General features: G+C 43.6%; 1 protein-coding gene across 1 annotated transcript; it reads left to right on the top strand.

Moving 5' to 3' along the window:
* Positions 1–357: 357 nt before the first annotated feature.
* Positions 358–17,233, top strand: btd (biotinidase). The gene is made up of 3 exons (XM_068005875.1): positions 358–570; positions 9,525–9,674; positions 13,494–17,233. Exons 1-3 carry the CDS (start codon positions 358–360, stop codon positions 14,694–14,696), a joined length of 1,566 nt encoding a protein of 521 aa, XP_067861976.1. The 3' UTR covers positions 14,697–17,233.
* The last annotated feature ends 1,899 nt before the right edge of the window (positions 17,234–19,132 follow it).

Below are 19,132 nucleotides of genomic sequence, written 5' to 3' on the forward strand. Positions count from 1 at the left end.
CATATCATTCTGACTGTTTTACAAATTTATTTTAGCTGATAAACAGAATAAAAAGACCTTGCTGCAACTGCTGCAAACAGATACAAATATTTTCATTAGTGAGGCTGACACACTTTGAACTTCACGATGACTTGAAACGCTGCAGAGACAAGAATAAGTAAGCTAAATGGTGCAGTAAAGAGCATCGAAAGTTCGTGTACAAGTCAGCGACAGCAGTTGGTTGAAATGGTGTCCGGCTGTTATACTGTGTACAAGACCAGTGTCCATCAACATCTCTTGCTGAATAAGCATTTGACGTTAACTGTCCAAAGTCCGGTGCTGCCGTCTGCAGTTGCATCGAGACATCTGGCTTCAGTTATGGAGACGTTTTGCTTGAAGTGGCTGTTGTTGGTGTGGCCGTGCTGTGCTGTCCCGGTGGACGCACTGGATGTTTACACCGCGGCGGTCTATGAACACAAAGCGGTGCTGAATCCAAGGCCGGAGATCCCTCCCACTCGCCAGGCGGCACTGAGACACATGAGGGAAAACCTGGACACCTACCGAGAGCAAGTCAATCGAGCGTCCGACCTGGTAAAGCAACTTCAGCGCTTCCTCAAATCAGCTTTATCTACCATTATTTACACGGTTACAGTGACAGTGGTGATGTTACTGGACTAGTAATCTAGTGTCATGAGTTCAAATCCCACCACGGCAGCTGGGGAATTTAAATTCAATTCAATTAAATTAAATCTGGAATTTAAAAAAAGACTAGTATCAGTAATGGTGGCCATGCAACTACAGGATTGTTGTAAAAACCCATCTGGTTCACTAATGTCCTTTAAGGAATTGTAAACAATTTTACCACACCAAGTTATAGTCCAACACTGTTCCACACCGTTCACCTGAGGAAGGAGGAAGCCTCCGAAAGCTTGTGGAATTTAAAATAAATTTGTTGGACTATAACTTGGTGTTGTAAAATTGTTTACAATTGTCAACCCCAGTCCATCACCGGCATCTCCACATCACGTCCTTTAAGGAGGGAATGTGCTGTCCTTACCTGGTCTGGCCGATATATGACTCCAGACCCACAATGTGGTTGATTCTTAATCGCCCTCTGAAATGACCCAGCAAGCCACTCAGTTGTACAGTTCTTGCTACAAAAAGTCACAATAAGAATAAAACTGGACGGACCACCCGGCATTACAACACAAGACGACAAAGGCAAACCAAGCCCAGTCGACCCATTTTAAAATTCATTCATGGGACGTGGGCGTCGCTGCCAAGGCCAGAATTTGTTACGCATCCCTAATTGCCCTTGAGAAGGTGGAGGTGAGGCGCCTTCTTGAACTGCTGCAGTTCATGTGGTGAAGGTTCTCCCACAATGCCGATAGGTAAGGAGTTCCAGGATTTTGACCCAGCGACAACAAAGGAACAGCGGTATTTTTCCAAGTCGGGATGGTGTGTGACTTAGAGGGGAACATGCAGGTGGTGTTGTTCCCATGTGCCTGCTGCCCTTGTCCTTCTAGGTGGTAGAGGTCGCGGGTTTGGGAGGTGCTGTCGGAGAAGCCTTGGCGAGTTGCTGCAGCACATCCTGTGGATGGTACAACACTGCAACCACTGTGCGCCGGTGGTGAAGGGAGTGAATATTTAGAGTGGTGGATGGGGTGCCAATCAAGCGGGCTGCTTTGTCCTGGATGGTGTCGAGCTTAATGAGTGTTGTTGGAGCTGCAAGTGGAGTGCATTCCATCACACTCCTGACTTCTGCCTTGTAGATGGTGGAAAGGCTTTGGGGAGTCAGGAGGTGGGTCACTCGCCGCAGAATGCCCAGCCTCTGACCTGCTCTTGTAGCCACAGTATTTATGTGGCTGGTCCAGTTGAGTTTCTGGTCAATGGTGACCCCCAGGATGTTGATGGTGGCTGGAGTCATACCTAGAACAAAGGAAAATGGTAGTGGTTGTTGGAGGCCAATCATCTCAGCCCCAGGGCATTGCGGCAGGAGTTCCTCAGGGCAGTGTACGAGGCCCAATCATCTTCAGCTGCTTCATCAGTGACCTTCCCTCCATCGTAAGGTCAGAAATGGGGATGTTTGCTGATGAATGCACAGTGTTCAGTTACATTCGCAACCCCTCAGATAATGAAGCAGTCCGTGCCCGCATGCAGCAAAACTTGGACAACATCCAGGCTTGGGCTGATAAGTGGCAAGTAACATTCGCACCAGACAGGTGCCAGGCAATGACCATCTCCAACCGGAGAAAGTCTAACCACCTCTCCATGACATTTAATGGCATTACTATCGCCAAATCCCCCACCATCAAAAACCTGGGGGTCATCATTGACTAGAAACTTAACTGGACCAGCCACATAAATACTGTGGCTACAAGAGCAGGTCAGAGGCTGGGTATTCTGCAGCAAGTGACTCACCTCCTGACTCCCCAAAGTCTTTCCGCCATATCCAAGGCACAAGTCAGGAGTGTGATGGAATACTTTCCACTTGCCTGGATGAGAGCAGCTGCAACAACACTCAATAAGCTCGACACCATCGACAGCAGTATGTCCTAGAGGCAACAAGGGGGCAAGCCATACTAGATTTAGTAATGAGTAATGAACCAGATTTAGTTAACAGCTTAACTGTGCGTGAACATCTATCCAATAGCGATCAAAACATGATCGAGTTCAATGTAGTGTTTGAAAGGGAAAAAAGTGAATCAGCTGCTAAGATTCTAGACTTGGGTAAGGCTGACTTCAATGGGATGAGACAGAGACTGTCCACAGTAAACTGGGCAAATCTGTTAATGGGTAAAACGACTGATGATCAGTGGGAAATGTTTAAAGAAACATTTAACGAGATACAGAACCGGTTTATACCCCTGAGGGGCAAGAACTCTACTTGCCAAAAAAAACAGCCATGGACAACTAAAGAGGTAAGGGACAGTATAAGACATAAGGAAAGGGCATACAAAAAGGCAAAAAATGGCACAGATCCTGGCGAATGGGAAAGATACAAAGATCAACAAAGGGTCACAAAACAGATAGTAAGAGCTACAAAAAGAGAGTATGAAAAGAAACTTGCAAGGGATATCAAAACCAATACGAAGAACTTTTATAGTTATATTAGGAAAAAGAGGGTGGTCAGGAGCAGTGTTGGCCCCTTAAAAACTGAAAGTGGGGATATTGTCATTGACAATGGGGAAATGGCAGATATGTTGAATAATTACTTTGCGTCAGTATTTACAGTAGAAAAAGAGGATAGCATGCCGGAAATCCCAAGAAAACTAATATTGAATCGGGGACAGGGCCTCGATAAAATTAACATAAGTAAAGCAACATTAATGAAGAAAATAATAGCACTAAACAGTGACAAATTCCCAGGACCAGATGGTTTCCATCCCAGGGTTTTAAAGGAAGTGGGTGAGCGCATTGCAGATACCCTAACTATAATCTTTCAAAGTTCTCTAGATTCAGGAACTGTCCCTCTAGATTGGAAAATTGCACATGTCATTCTGCTTTTTAAGAAAGGAGAGAGAGGGAAACTAGGGGATTATAGACCAGTTAGCCTAACATCTGTTGTGGGGAAAATGCTGGAGTCTATAATTAAGGATAGGGTGACTGAACACCTCAAGAATTTTCAGTTAATCAGGGAGAGCCAGCATGGATTTGTAAAAGATAGGTCGTGCCTGACAAACCTGATTGATTTTTTTGAAGAGGTGACTAAAGTAGTGGACAGGGGAATATCAATGGATGTTATTTATATGGACTTCCAGAAGGCATTTGATAAGATCCCACATAAGAGACTGTTAGCTAAGATAGAAACCCATGGAATCGAGGGAAAAGTACGGACTTGGTTAGGAAATTAGCTGAGCGAAAGGTGACAGAGAGTAGGGATAATGGGTAAGTATTCACCTTGGCAGGATGTGACTAGTGTAGTCCCGCAGGGATCAGTCTTGGGGCCTCGATTATTCACAATATTTATTAACGACTTAGATGAAGGCATAGAAAGTCTCATATCTAAGTTTGCCGATGACACAAAGATTGGTGGCATTGTAAACAGTGTAGATGGAAACATAAAATTACAAAGGTATATTGATAGATTAGGTGAATGGGCAAAACTGTGGCAGATGGAGACAAATGTGAGGTCATCCACTTTGGATCAAAAAAGGATAGAACAGGGTACTTTCTAAATGGTAAAAAGTTAATAACAATGGATTTCCAAAGGGACTTGGGGGTTCAGGTACATAGATCATTGAAGTGTCATGAACAGGTGCAGAAAATAATCAACAAGGCTAATGGAATGCTGGCCTTTATATCTAGAGGACTAGAGTACAAGGGGGCAGAAGTTATGCTGCAGCTATACAAAACCCTGGTTAGACCGCACCTGGAGTACTGTGAGCAGTTCTGGGCACCGCACCTTCGGAAGGACATATTGGCCTTGGAGGGAGTGCAGCGTAGGTTTACTAGAATGATACCCGGACTTCAAGGATTAAGTTACGAGGAGAGATTACACAAATTGGGGTTGTGTTCTCTGGAGTTTAGAAGGTTAAGGGGTGATCTGATCGAAGTTTATAAGATATTAAGGGGAACGAATGGGGTGGATAGAGAGAAACTATTTCCGCTGGTTGGGGATTCTAGGAGTAGGGGGCACAGTCTAAAAATTAGAGCCAGACCTTTCAGGAGTGAGATTAGAAAACATTTCTACACACAAAGGGTGGTAGAAGTTTGGAACTCTCTTCCGCAAACGGCAATTGATACTTGCTCAATTGCTAAATTTAAATCTGAGATAGATAGCTTTTTGGCAATCAAAGGTATTAAGGAATATGGGCCAAAGGCAGGTATATGGAGCTAGATCGCAGATCAGCCATGATCTTATCAAATGGCGGAGCAGGCACGAGAGGCTGAATGGCTCCTATGTTCCTATGACAAAGCAGCCCGCTTGATTGGCACCCCATCCACCACCTTAAACATTCACTCCCTTCACCACCGGCGCACTGTGGCTGCAGTGTGTACCATCTACGGGAAGCGCTGCAGCAACTCGCCAAGGCTTCTCCGACAGCACCTCCCAAACCCGCGACCTCTACCACCTAGAAGGACAAGGACAGCAGGCACATGGGAACAACACCACCTGCACGTTCCCCTCCAAGTCACACATCATCCCGACTTGGAAATATAACGCCGTTCCTTCATCGTCGCTGGGTCAAAATCCTGGAACTCCCTACCTAACAGCACTGTGGGAGAATATTCACCACACGGACTGCAGCGGTTCATGGGCAATTAGGGATGGGCAATAAATGCTGGCCTTGCCAGCGACGCACATCACATGAACGAATAAAAAAATCATTTAGAATCATAGGAAGGTTACAGCATGGAAGAAGGCCTTTCGGCCCATTGAGTCTGTGCCCGCTCTATGGAAGAGCAATCCAGCTAGTCCCAATCCCCTGCCCTATCCCTGTAGCCCTGCAAATTTTTTCCTTTCAAGTACTTATCCAGTTCCCTTTTGAAAGCCATGATTGAATCTGCCTCCATCACCACCTCGGGCAGCGTATTCCAGATCCTAACCACTCACTGCGTAAAAAAGTTTTTCCTCATGTCACCTTTGGTTCTTTTGCCAAGTTTGGAGTTGGAGTTTGGAGTAAAATGCGGCTGAATTATAACCAGATCACATCAGGGTTAGGAAAATAAACTCAAGTTTGTAGCAAAAAAATTGACAAAGATATAATAAGGACTTTTTATAGGGCGAGACTTCCCCTTTGTATTTCATGTAAACTTTGGTTTTGCTGCATATTGGGAATGTGGATGCCCCCAATAGTGCCCTAACGATCAATGTGAACCTGTTCTGCACTACGAGATGGGCAAGCTCCCTTTAAACTTCAGTCTGCTGCTTTAAGCAAAATTGTGGCTTATGAGTCTAGTCGTCTTGTTGGGTGAGGGATTAAATTGCCATGACACCAGGAGAACTCCCCTGCTCTTCTTTGAATAGCGACATGGAATCTTTTTCATCCACCTGAGAGGACAAATGGGGCCTCAGGTTAGTGTCTTATTCTGACACAGCAACTCTTCTTGAGTACTGAACTGAAGTTTTTACCTTGATTATGTGCTGACGTCTCTGGAGTTGGGCTTGAACCTATGACCTTCTGAATCAGTGGAGAGAGGAAATTAGTGCTAAGATCCACAATAATAGGCTACATATTCAAAATAATGTTTTGCCCCTTTTTTTAAGGGACAGGCCAATCCACACCACAAATGGCCTATTTTCAGTTTGGAATTTAATTTGGCCCCCATCCTTGGCCACACACATGGCCTTTAACTGCCTCATATTGACTTATCACTTAGCATGTCACAGTTGTAATGATGTTGGTTATAGTAGTTGGAAGTTTGGCAAAGGCCTTGCAAGCGCAGTATATCATTAACACTATCCTGTCAATAATTACTGCATTAACACTATCCTGCCAATAATCACTGCATTAACACTATCCTGCCAATAATTACAACATTTACACTATCCTGCCAATAATTACTGCATTAACACTATCCTGCCAATAATTACTGCATTAACACTATCCTGCCAATAAGTACAACATTTACACTATCCTGCCAATAATTACTGCATTAACACTATCCTGCCAATAATTACTGCATTAACACTATCCTGCCAATAATTACTGCGTTAACACTATCCTGCCAATAAGTACTGCATTAACACTATCCTGCCAATAAGTACAACATTTACACTATCCTGCCAATAATTACTGCATTAACACTTCCCCAATATTAACTGGGATACTCAGAGTGTAAAAGGCTTAGAGGGTACAAAATTCTTAACGTGCATCCAGGAGAGCTTTTTGAGCCAGCATGTAGAAAGTCCTACAAGAGAGGGGGCGGTACTGGACCTAATTCTAGGGAATGTGGCCGGCCAAGTGGAAGAAGTGCTAGTAGGTGAGCACTTTGGTGACAGTGACCATAATTCGGTGAGATTTAAGGTGGTCATGGAAAAGGACAGGGAGGGGCCGGAAATAAAGGTTCTAAATTGGGGGAAGGCCGATTTTAATAGGATAAGGCAGGATCTGGTCAAAATGGACTGGGATCAGCTGCTTGTAGGAAAATCCGCATCGGAGCAATGGGAGTCTTTCAGAAGGGAGATTGAGACCATACAATGGCAACATGTTCCCGTAAAGGTCAAGGGTGGTTCCAAGAACTCCAGGGAACCTTGGATGTCAGGGGATATACGAGAATGGATTAGGAAAAAAAGGAGGGCTTTTGGCAGATACAAAAGGCTAAAGACGGAGGAAGCCCTAGAGGAGTACAAAAAGTGCAGGGGGATACTTAAAAAAGAAATTAGGAGATCAAGGAGGGGCCATGAAATAACACTGGCGAGCAAAATAAAGGAAAATCCTAAGATGTTTTATAAGTATATTAAGGGTAAGAGGATGACTAAGGAAAAAATAGGGCCCATTAGGGACAAAAATGGCAATCTGTGTGTGGAGCCGGCAGATGTAGGAGAGGTTCTAAATGAATTTTTTGCATCTGTTTTCACTATGGAGAAGGACGATGTAGACATAGAAATACGGCAGGGGGACTGTGATATACTCGAACATATTAACATCGAGCGGGAGGAGGTATTGGCGGTTTTAGCAGGCCTAAAAATGGATAAATCCCCAGGCCCGGACGAAATGTATCCCAGGCTACTGTGTGAGGCAAAGGAGGAGATTGCGGGGGCTCTGACACATATATTCAGAACCTCTCTGGCCACAGGGGATGTGCCAGAGGACTGGAGAACCGCTAATGTAATACCATTATTCAAGAAGGGGAGTAGGGAAAAACCGGGGAACTACAGGCCAGTGAGCCTAACATCAGTGGTAGGAAAGTTATTGGAAAAAATTCTGAAGGACAAAATTAGTCTCCACTTGGAGAAGCAAGGATTAATCAGGGATAGTCAACATGGCTTTTTCAAGGGAAGATCATGTCTGACTAATTTGATTGAATTTTTTGAGGGGGTGACTAGGCGTGTGGATGAGGGTAACGCAGTGGATGTGGTATACATGGATTTCAGTAAGGCCTTCGATAAAGTCCCCCACAGGAGACTGGTCAAGAAGGTACGAGCCCATGGAATCCAGGGTGCCTTGGCACTTTGGATACAAAACTGGCTTAGTGGCAGAAGGCAGAGGGTGATGGTCGAAGGTTGTTTTTGTGACTGGAAGCCTGTGGCCAGTGGGGTACCACAGGGATCGGTGCTGGGTCCCTTGCTGTTTGTGGTCTACATTAATGACTTGGATATGAATGTAAAAGGTATGATCAGTAAGTTCGCTGATGATACAAAGATTGGTAGGGTGGTAAATAGCGAGGAGGATAGCCTCAGTCTGCAGGACGATATAGATGGGTTGGTTAGATGGGCGGAACAGTGGCAAATGGAATTTAACCCGGAAAAGTGCGAGGTGATGCACTTTGGAGGGACTAACAAGGCAAGGGAATACACAATGAATGGGAGGACCCTAGGCAAGACAGAGGGTCAGAGGGATCTTGGTGTGCAAGTTCACAGATCCCTGAAGGCGGCGGAACAGGTAGATAAGGTGGTAAAGAAGGCATATGGGATACTTGCCTTTATTAGCCGAGGCATAGAATATAAGAGCAAGGAGGTTATGATGGAGCTGTATAAAACACTGGTTAGGCCACAGCTGGAGTACTGTGTGCAGTTCTGGTCGCCACACTACAGGAAGGATGTGATCGCTTTGGAGAGGGTGCAGAGGAGATTCACCAGGATGTTACCAGGGCTGGAGCGCTTCAGCTATGAAGAGAGACTGGGAAGATTGGGTTTGTTTTCCTTGGAGCAGAGGAGGCTGAGGGGGGACATGATTGAGGTGTACAAAATTATGAGGGGCACAGATAGGATGGATACTAAGGAGCTTTTTCCCTTCGTTGAGGGTTCTATAACAAGGGGACATAGATTCAAGGTAAAAGGCGGGAGGTTTAGAGGGGATTTGAGAAAGAACTTTTTCACCCAGAGGGTGGTTGGAGTCTGGAACTCACTGTCTGAAAGGGTTGTGGAGGCAGGAACCCTCACAACATTCAAGAAGCATTTGGATGAGCACTTGAAATGCCATAGCATACAAGGCTACGGACCAAATGCTGGAATATGGGATTAGAGTAGACAGGGCTGATGGCCGGCGCGGACACGATGGGCCGAAGGGCCTCTATCCGTGCTGTATAACTCTATGACTCTAACTCTATGACTCTATGCATTAACACTATCCTGCCAATAATTACTGCGTTAACACTATCCTGCCAATACGTACTGCATTAACACTATCCTGTCAATAATTACTGCATTAACACTATCCTGCCAATAAGTACTGCATTAACACTATCCTGCCAATAAGTACTGCATTAACACTATCCTGCCAATAAGTACTGCATTAACACTATCCTGCCAATAAGTACTGCATTAGCACTGTTCTGACAAACAGATCACTACAGTTGTATGATTTATATTTTAGGGCTTTGTTTATAATTGTGATCATGCTAATGCTTCAAATTATTCTTTTTGTTCTATGCTTCAGGGAGCTAAGATAATTGTATTTCCAGAGGATGGTCTCTATGGCTTTGACTTCAACAGAGATTCTATTCTTCCATATTTGGAGCCTATTCCAGATCCTACTGTTGTTAAATGGAATCCCTGTCTGCATCCAACAGCATTTAATAATACAGAGGTAGGAGCTGCACAATGTTTTCAATTAATTTAAGTATCTTGTTGCATCCTAGAAAGTCTTGTATCTACTTTGGAACTCTTAAATATATGCATTTAGTCAACATTGATGCCAGCTCACCCAGAATACTTTGCAAAAAGAGGACGCTTACTGACTGTAATACTGCATTGGTTTCACTTTGTAAATTTCTTTAAATTTTACAGCACATTCCTTATAGATCTGTGTTTGCGTATAAATGATTGACGTTTGGATTTTTTTCATGGTTTTGAGTTTGATGGGGTGGGCTGACAAAATCACACTCCTAGCATGGAGGCTTGTCCACTGGGAGTGTATATTGGGAGTTTAGTTGTGTGCCCTCCGTAAATTTCCATCCATTCCTTTTGATGGACAGAAATTCCCAAAATGCACTCAAGGCGGGCGGGGCTTTTCACTGTGAGAGCGATTTTGTAAAAATACCCCATATATTTTGTTTATTGGAATAACAATGCCAGGGCACTGACATAAGAAAGGTCATTCAGCCAAACTAACGAAGGGTCAGCTCCCAAAAAGTTAACCTTCTCTTTTTCAGATTTTGACTAACCTGTTGTGCACTTCCCATCATTTCTGTTTTTATTTTAGGTTTCTAACGTTTGCTTTTTTATCAATGTTGCTCAAGCTTTTGACTTTCAATCTCATTCCTAACCAATTACTTGCCTATCAGTTTCAGCTCTGAGTCCTGGAAGCAATCCTGTCATTCCTCTTTGAACTTTCCAATCCATTTTGAATGCCTTTTGAAGTTAGGATGCCTAAAGCAACATAATACACAAGGCTACTGATTTATAGTGATTGAAGAAATCAAATTCTGTTCCATTTAATAGGATTCTGGGATTTTACCTATATTTTGGGGGTTCCATTACACAATTCCGTATTTATGATTAGGGCTGTTGATTTATGGTGAATGAATAAATCATACTCTGATTTTAATACATAGAATTACAGGATTCTGTGGGATTTTACTAGGGTTTTGGGGGATTTCACTCCATGAATCCATCAATTTTTTACCTTGAAAATTATAAATCGGTGGCATTAACTATGGGGGTGATTCTCTGCTCCCAGCGAGGTATTGCACTTGCTGGAATAGCAGTTAGGAAATAGCACTGCAACATGATAGTCCTGATTCCCCAACCCATGACATCAAGGCAGCATTTGACCGAGTGTGGCACCAAGGAGCCCCAGTAAAATTGAAGTCAATGGGAATCAGGGGGAAAACTCTCCAGTGGCTGGAGTCATACCTAGCACAAAGGAAGATGGTAGTGGTTGTTGGAGGCCAATCATCTCAGCCCCAGGGCATTGCTGCAGGAGTTCCTCAGGGCAGTGTCCGAGGCCCAATCATCTTCAGCTGCTTCATCAATGACCTTCCTTCCATCATAAGGTCAGAAACGGGGATGTTTGCTGATGATTGCACAGTGTTCAGTTATATTCACAACCCCTCAGATAATGAAGCAGTCCGTGCCCGCATGCAGCAAGACTTGGACAACATCCAGGCTTGGGCCGATAATGACAAGTAACATTCGTGCCAGACAAGTGGCAGGCAATGACCATCTCCAACAAGAGAGAGTCCAACCACCTCCCCTTGACATTCAACGGCATTACCATCGCCGAATCCGCCACCATCAAAATCCTGGGGGTCACCATTGACCAGAAACTTAACTGGACCAACCACATAAATACTGTGGCTACAAGAGCAGGTGAGAGGCTGGGTATTCTGCGGCGAGTGACTCACCTCCTGACTCCCCAAAGCCTTTCCACCATCTACAAGGCACAAGTCAGGAGTGTGATGGAATACTCTCCACTTGCCCGGATGAGTGCAGCTCCAACAACACTCAAGAAGCTCGACACCATCAAGGACAAAGCAGCCCGCTTGATTGGCACCCCATCCACCACCCTAAACATTCACTCCCTTCACCACCATTTTTTTTTATTCGTTCATGGGTTGTGGACGTCGCTGGCGAGGCCGACATTTATTGCCCATCCCTAATTGCCCTTGAGAAGGTGGTGGTGAGCCGTCTTCTTGAACCACTGCAGTCCATGTGGTGAAGGTTCTCCCACAGTGCTGTTAGGTAGAGTGTTCCAGGATTTTCACCCAGCGACAATGAAGGAACAGCGATATATTTCCAAGTCGGGATGGTGTGTGCCTTTAAGGGGAACATGCAGGTGGTGTTGTTCCCATGTGACTTCTGCCCTTGTCCTTCTAGGTGGTAGAGGTCGCGGGTTTGGGAGGTGCTGTCGAAGAAGCCTGGGCGAGTTGCTGCAGATGGTACACACTGAAGCCACTGGCGCACAGTGGCTGCAGTGTGTACCATCCACAGGATGCACTGCAGCAACTCGCCAAGGCTTCTTCAACAGCACCTCCCAAACCCGCGACTTCTACCACCTAGAAGGATAAGAGCAGCAGGCACATGGGAACAACACCACCTGCATGTTCCCCTCCAAGTCACACACCATCCCGACTTGGAAATATATCGCTGTTCCTTCATCGTCGCTGGGTCAAAATCCTGGAACTCTCTACCTAACAGCACTGTGGGAGAACCTTCACCACATGGACTGCAGCGGTTCAAGAAGACGGCTCACCACCACCTTCCCAAGGGCAATTAGGGATGGGCAATAAATGTCGGCCTCGCCAGCGACACCCACATCCCATGAACGAATAAAAAAAATTGTTCCCTGCAAGCATGGCTCCCCACTGGGAGCAGGGAATTGGGGAATTATGCCTTGTATGCCTTCAATGGAAATTAGGATGGGCAATAATTGCCAGCAATGTCCACATCCTGAAGAATGGTATAAAAAAGTTCCAAGCCTAATCTCGCCAATGATCCATATAAAGTTTAGATGACTTGTTTTAACTTCTATTTTAATGCCTTGAAGATCTACCAGGTACTTGATTATATGCTTCATATTGACTGGCTGTTTTTGGTGAATTGTCAGTAGCATCCACTTACCATTTCATTGGGTTTCTGTTTCATATTTTATTTTCTACTGTGCATTATCTCACATTTAGCCACATTAAAATCCATCTGCCATTACTTCTAACAAAAATAATGACAGATTAACCCGCTAATGTTTAACAAAAGTACTTGCATTCATATACTGCTGATTTTATGAAAGTGGAGTTGTACAATAGAATTCTGTTTGCAGATTCTGTCTGCACTTCTTCAGTGCATTGTTACGGAAATAGGGTCAGATTGTAACAGGATGAGAACAGCTTCATTGCACAGCTTCATTCACTGGCTCAGCTTCAAGATGGAAGACTGGCACAGGGCTAAATTTTAAAAATATTTTTAAAGCAGTTACTGTTGTACATAATTTGTGCAGATGTGCATTATTGTTTCGCCATCTTAACTAGGTCCATTTATGGGTTAATCTGAAATCCAGTTTTAACACTGCAATTTTTACCACCAGTATCTCAGTTTTTTTCTATATGAAGTTGCACATGATTAAGCAATTGTTCACTGGCTACTGTTTCTCTGGAGTTATTCTACAGAATTTTAGACTATAAATAAAGCAAAATAACAGCAAACAAGTGCAGCAATTTAGAAATAACATGATTGGGTTTCCGCTAATTTTTTCCGTACCACATCAGAAAGAACATCAGAAAGTGCCATTCTAAACTGGGGACTGTGTCTAACTGCTCCACTTTTCCTTTCCCCCTCTTTCCTCAGGGAAACACCTTAATTTTTTGCAGAGTAGGGCATAAAATGGTTCCTTGTTCTTTAATCCTCTATTGAAATAAAATGTACATTCATTACAAAATTTGGTAATATTTTCATATCTGTTTCATTGTAGGTCCTTTATCAGCTGAGCTGTATGGCAAGTAACAGCAATATGTACTTGATAGCAAACATGGGGGAGAAGCAGACCTGTGAGCATAATGATTCTTGGTGTCCACCAGATGGAAGATATCAGTTTAATACAGATGTGGTTTTTGATGCTGAAGGTGCTCTAATAGCTAAATACCAGAAACAGAACCTGTACTTTGAAGTTGCTTTCAATACACCTAAGGCAGTGGAGCACGTCATCTTTAATACACCTTTTGCCGGAAGGTTTGGCATCTTTACTTGCTTTGATATATTGTTCTATGAGCCAGCAGTAAGCTTGATTGAGAATTATGGTGTGAAACAAATTGTATTTCCCACAGCCTGGATGAACCAGCTCCCACTCTTGTCTGCAATAGAGTTTCAGCAAGCATTTGCAACAGCATTCAGTATCAATCTTCTTGCAGCCAATCAGCATCATCCTGAAAAGAATATGACAGGAAGTGGCATCTACACTCCTTCAGTTTCCCTCTATTACTACAACATGGAGAGCAGCAAAGGAAAACTTCTTGTGACTGAGGTTCCTATAATTACACCCAGCAAAGTCCACAGCCTGGAACTGTCTAAGTCTCAGATGACATCAGCATTTCTTAAGAGTAACATTTACAATAAACCTTCTGTCCTTCAGCTGCAGAAGGGGAGAGTAAAGCAGGAACAAATTAGCCCGTTAATAAGTTCACCAGTGTCCCACATGGATGGTCCTGGTAGTATCTTCAATGCTTTGATGATGTATGATAATTATACTTTTATCTCTGTGACAGGCATGGAAGGTAACCGGCAAGTCTGTTCCAACACCCTCTGTTGCCATGTAGCCTACCAACGTGGCTACGCAACCAGTAATCTGTATGCTTTAGGAGCCTTTGACGGGCTTCACACAGTACATGGCACCTACTACCTGCAGGTGTGTGCCTTGGTGAAGTGTGCAGGCTCTAGCTATGACTCCTGTGGAGAAAGTGTTACAACTGCCTCAGACATCATAGACTTTAAGTTGTGGGGGAATTTCAGCACATACCATATTTATACAGAAATACTAGCTACTGAGATGAAACTTTATCGTGCAGATACCAGAGGGTGGGATAAGAATATTTTTTACATGACTAAGAGGAGGATGTCAGCAGGACTTGTGACTGCAGCACTCTATGGAAGATGGTACGAAAAAGATTACGGATTATAAAATGCAAATTATTTTCTGAGTGTGATGTCTTAAGTAAAGTATCTTCTTTGCAAATGATTTGCAGATAATTTACGATTATAGTGCCCTCACATCCACTAGTGGGACCCTGAATTTTGGCAAGTTACTACCATCAGGAAAAGGGAGCTTTAGAAATACACACACACTGGTAACATTCTGTTTTTTCCCTAAATGGCTCTGCTTGAAGATGTAAGACAATTGTCCTCTGTCAGATTGGTCAATCCGAATTGTCAGTGGGTCCATTCCAGAAGGTGCCACTACCATGGACATGTTTCTGGGAGTGGCTAAGAAAGCTTGGGTGACAGTCTTTAGGTCGTGCTGCTTCTCCATTAACCACTAACCATTGGGAAGCTTCCCACTGCAGTCAGACACTGTGTCCTCAGTTTGAGTAGCATGCACTAAGTGAATCATGAGTGAGCAGGAACCTGCTGGCTGGGGGTGGGGGGAACCATTCACATCCTTCCTTGGCTCCACAGCCCTATGATTTGGACCTCATGGGACCTGCATTTAAAAAAAAGATATTGTATGAGCACTAATATTTTTTCTGTTAGAGAGTGGGCCACACACTCCATAAGGTGTGGTGGCAAAGGTAGAAGAGTCCAGTACCTACATCAGTGCAGTTGTGTCTGACTGCTTATCTGAAATACAGCCCATCATAGAGTGCATGGCAACCTTAGGGCATCTACATTGGAGTCCCCCAGGACCGTTGCCCAGTAGGACAATCTTTCTTGATTGCTCACATTGCTGGTAGGGAGGCCTTGACTCCAATCTAACCAGCTTTCCTATCTGCCATCATGCTGGAGGTCCAATGCAAAGAGCTATTTTGCTGGATTCACTGCCCTCATTGTAGGACTGAGTTCTTTTCCCACACAAATCACTTTGCATGTTGAAGGAGCGGCCAGCAACAGGGGCATGACTGGAACAGGCACAGATAAGGTTGCTTTCTCTTGGCAGTGCCACATCCAGACCATCCAGCCTACTTGTCTGGAGAGTTTTCTTCTGATGGTGCAAAACAAGGTAGCAGCAGATCAAAGGATTTACATCCACAGGTAATCGATTTAATGTGGAGGACAATATTGGTGAACATGTATCGGACCATTGCATCGTACATCTACTCTTAGTGCATTGACAGATTATGGCATTTCGATGAAGTTCTTCGCTGAGAGTCTAGTATGTAATTCTGTTTCAGTAGGGATATTTACTGGCTCGGTGCCAAGGTTTTGCTCTGCCATTGACTGTGGGTGGGTTTCCTCCTTCTCCACCTGCTCCATTGTAAGATCTCTGTGGATGGCAGACTTGTGGAGTATGCAGTAGACACCGATAATCATTGAGACCCTGGTGGAACTTTAATATAAGACACGCCTGATCCATCCAGGCACCTGTAGTGCTACTTCAATTGCATGGACCTTGTTGTATCTTCACTCAGCTGCAGTTCGTGGCTGCCTCAGTGGTATCATGAACTAGAGGCTGAAGAGAGTAGTCTTGCTGCCTGCCTTCCCTATGAAGTAGACGTGACTTAAAACAGTGTTGTCCAATAGAAATCGCTGACTGGCCACAAGTGTGGCTACGGCAGCACCGTTTTAGCCACATGCACAAATTTTAGTGGCAACCTCTTTACAAACACTCACACCATAAAAGTTAATGTACTTCACATGTATATTTGCTTAACAAACATCTATCACCATTCAGTAACTCATATCAATCAAAAAGCACCCACACACTGGTTTTCATCTTACTATTTTACCAACACACACACACAACAGTTAAATGCATGTGCCATGTGAATGTGAGCATTGAGATCACATGCCCAACGACGGTGTCTATTACTTAATTTTTATTTGCTAATCAGAAATGCAATTTGACACATCTGGGTTCCCAATTGGCCACATGTGACTAGTGGCTAATACATAGGCCAACACTGTCTTAAATTGAAGGTGTCATGACTTGGCTGGGAAGTGGACATTGATCTGCAGGATCTGTATTGCTGGTCACTGACCACCTGCACACTGATGGAGTGGAAGCTCCTGTGGTTCATGAAGCTATGGGATTATGTATAAGGGGCTGGATAGCCAAATGAGTGCCATCAACACCCTGGGTTTTGGGGAATCCTGTGATGGAAAAAAGTTGCAATACTGTCATTCTGCTGGCAGTTTTCCAGGGCAAGGTGATGAAGATTTTCCCTGGCACGCAAAACATCAGTGATCAGCAGATGCATCTGTGGGCTACAGATTGACTGATGTTGCTGACATGCCCTGTGGTGTTTGGAATGATCTTGAGGCATAAAAGTTCATGAGGTGTGGTGACCGTGTCTGAATTTTGGCAGTGTGGTCCCTGTGGTGAAGGTTGGCTGCAGGTTGGATTCTAACATATGGCACAACTATTTCACTGCATCCCTGTTGCAGTCACATATCAAGGACTGGTCTCTCAATATAAGGCAACCCATGAATACATATGATGTGGAGATGCCGGTGATGGACTGGGGTGTACAAATGTAAGGAATCTTACAACACCAGGTTATAGTCCAACAGTTTTATTTAATTTTCAAATAAAACTGTTGGACTATAACCTGGTGTTGTAAGATTCCTTACATGAATACATAGGCAGAGTTCTCAGGCAAAATACTTAATCACTAAAATTCATGACATATAACCACTCTCAGAAAAGTTGGACCAATCAAAACCGCGTTCCCAATAAATGTATTTTAGACTGTACCTATCCAGTGAGAGTTAGGCCAGTCACACTGATACTTCAAAATTTGTAACCATGTAGCACTTAAGCAGATATTAAGTTGCCATCTAAGTTGACTAATGCAAATGGAATTCTCTGGCTTGAAGCTATATCCAAATCGCAGATTGTTAGTAATTATTCAGATTTACAAGAAATTTATATGACTTTGATATAAGCTGTAGGCCCTCACCCCTAGTGTGCTTCTGGCCCATACCTGTTATACCAACTAAACCATTTCTAGTAACACAGGCATCTCCTCCCTAACCTATCCCAAGCTTATTTGCAGCCATTAGGTAGCAGGATGCTGGGCTGTCAATGTGGTTTTAAGTACACAAAGCATTTTAAATACTGTATGACAGCATATCACCAGCAACTACAGTATTAGTGGATTTTTGGGCTTAAAAACCTGTTGCAGGCCGTACCCAGAGGACAGTCAGGAACAGGTCAGGGGCAGGGTGGGTCACATTGTCCTGGGCTGGTCACATTCCCAAAGCTGCCATACCCCTGTTCGTATCTTACTGCTTCCAGATGCTGGGACCCCAGCCAGAGCTGTGAGACTCTTGGACCCCCCTCTCCAGTGCTACCACATTTTGGGACTCCCAGCAAATTCTTCAATTTACTGTGAGGTAGTAATTTATTCAAAATACAGACATGCTTTTGATATATTGTGGTGTGTGTCCGTAAACTTTATTGGATTCTCAAAGAATTACTGTTAAAATATGCAAAATATTCTTATTTTAAAGATTAGCCTGCTCAAATAATGAACCCAGTTTGCTGACCAACATCTTGACTAATATCTGCTGGTTTCAAGGTTTTTTTTAACAATACACTGTAATACCTTTGGTTGACTATTCTTTGTTATGTGTTTCATCATGATGCTCTTTTGATCTTCTTGAAAAAAGGTATTGATGTGCGTCAAATTGATATTTTATCAAATAGCTACTGCCAATGTATGCTCAACAAGAACATGAAAAAGATACCTAACAAACATCCTACATAATCACAATTATTCTAAGAACATCAATAAAGATACTTTCATGTACAAATAATGTCATTTTTAATTATCTATTCACTACTTAGCATCAGCCCAACATGATTTAGTTTGCTAATAGGTAAGGGTTGTCAAGGCAGAAAATGGATCCTCAATTCAAAATTCCCCAGCAGGTATTTTGAGTGCTATGACTCTCCCATTTTTTAGGATAGCTGCCCCCACATACATAGCAGTGCTTTCCATATACAATTACCAGTTGTTCGATAGAATGCTAATTTATCCAAAGAGTTTCACATAATCAGTAATTTGTTGTACACATTGGTTTGCAATCTAAATTACACCAACAAAGACAGTGATATGGCTGGATTGTGCGCAGTGCAAAATACTTTTTTTTAAACAAAAATTTATTAGTTGTTCTCGCACAGGAAGTGTGCAGGGATGGTCTTTCTCTGACCCTACCAGCACTTTATTCCTTGCACTGTCACTCATCCTCTCCCTGCCAATCTCCCAGAGACATCCAAACGAGGGGCATTAGAGAGAGAGCCAGAGAGAGAGAGTGCAGAGGGTGATCCACAGAGCATGATTAAGCAGGAGGAGCTGAGGGTGGAAAGTGAAGAGGTTGTTGACCGAAGAATCAGGAGATGTCAACCCTTGGCTGAAGAAGGATGCTTGCAGAACATCAAATATGCAGGGATGGTCT

This window comes from Heptranchias perlo, chromosome 2, assembly GCF_035084215.1.
Source record: "Heptranchias perlo isolate sHepPer1 chromosome 2, sHepPer1.hap1, whole genome shotgun sequence".
NCBI classification, from domain to species: Eukaryota; Metazoa; Chordata; class Chondrichthyes; order Hexanchiformes; family Hexanchidae; genus Heptranchias; species Heptranchias perlo.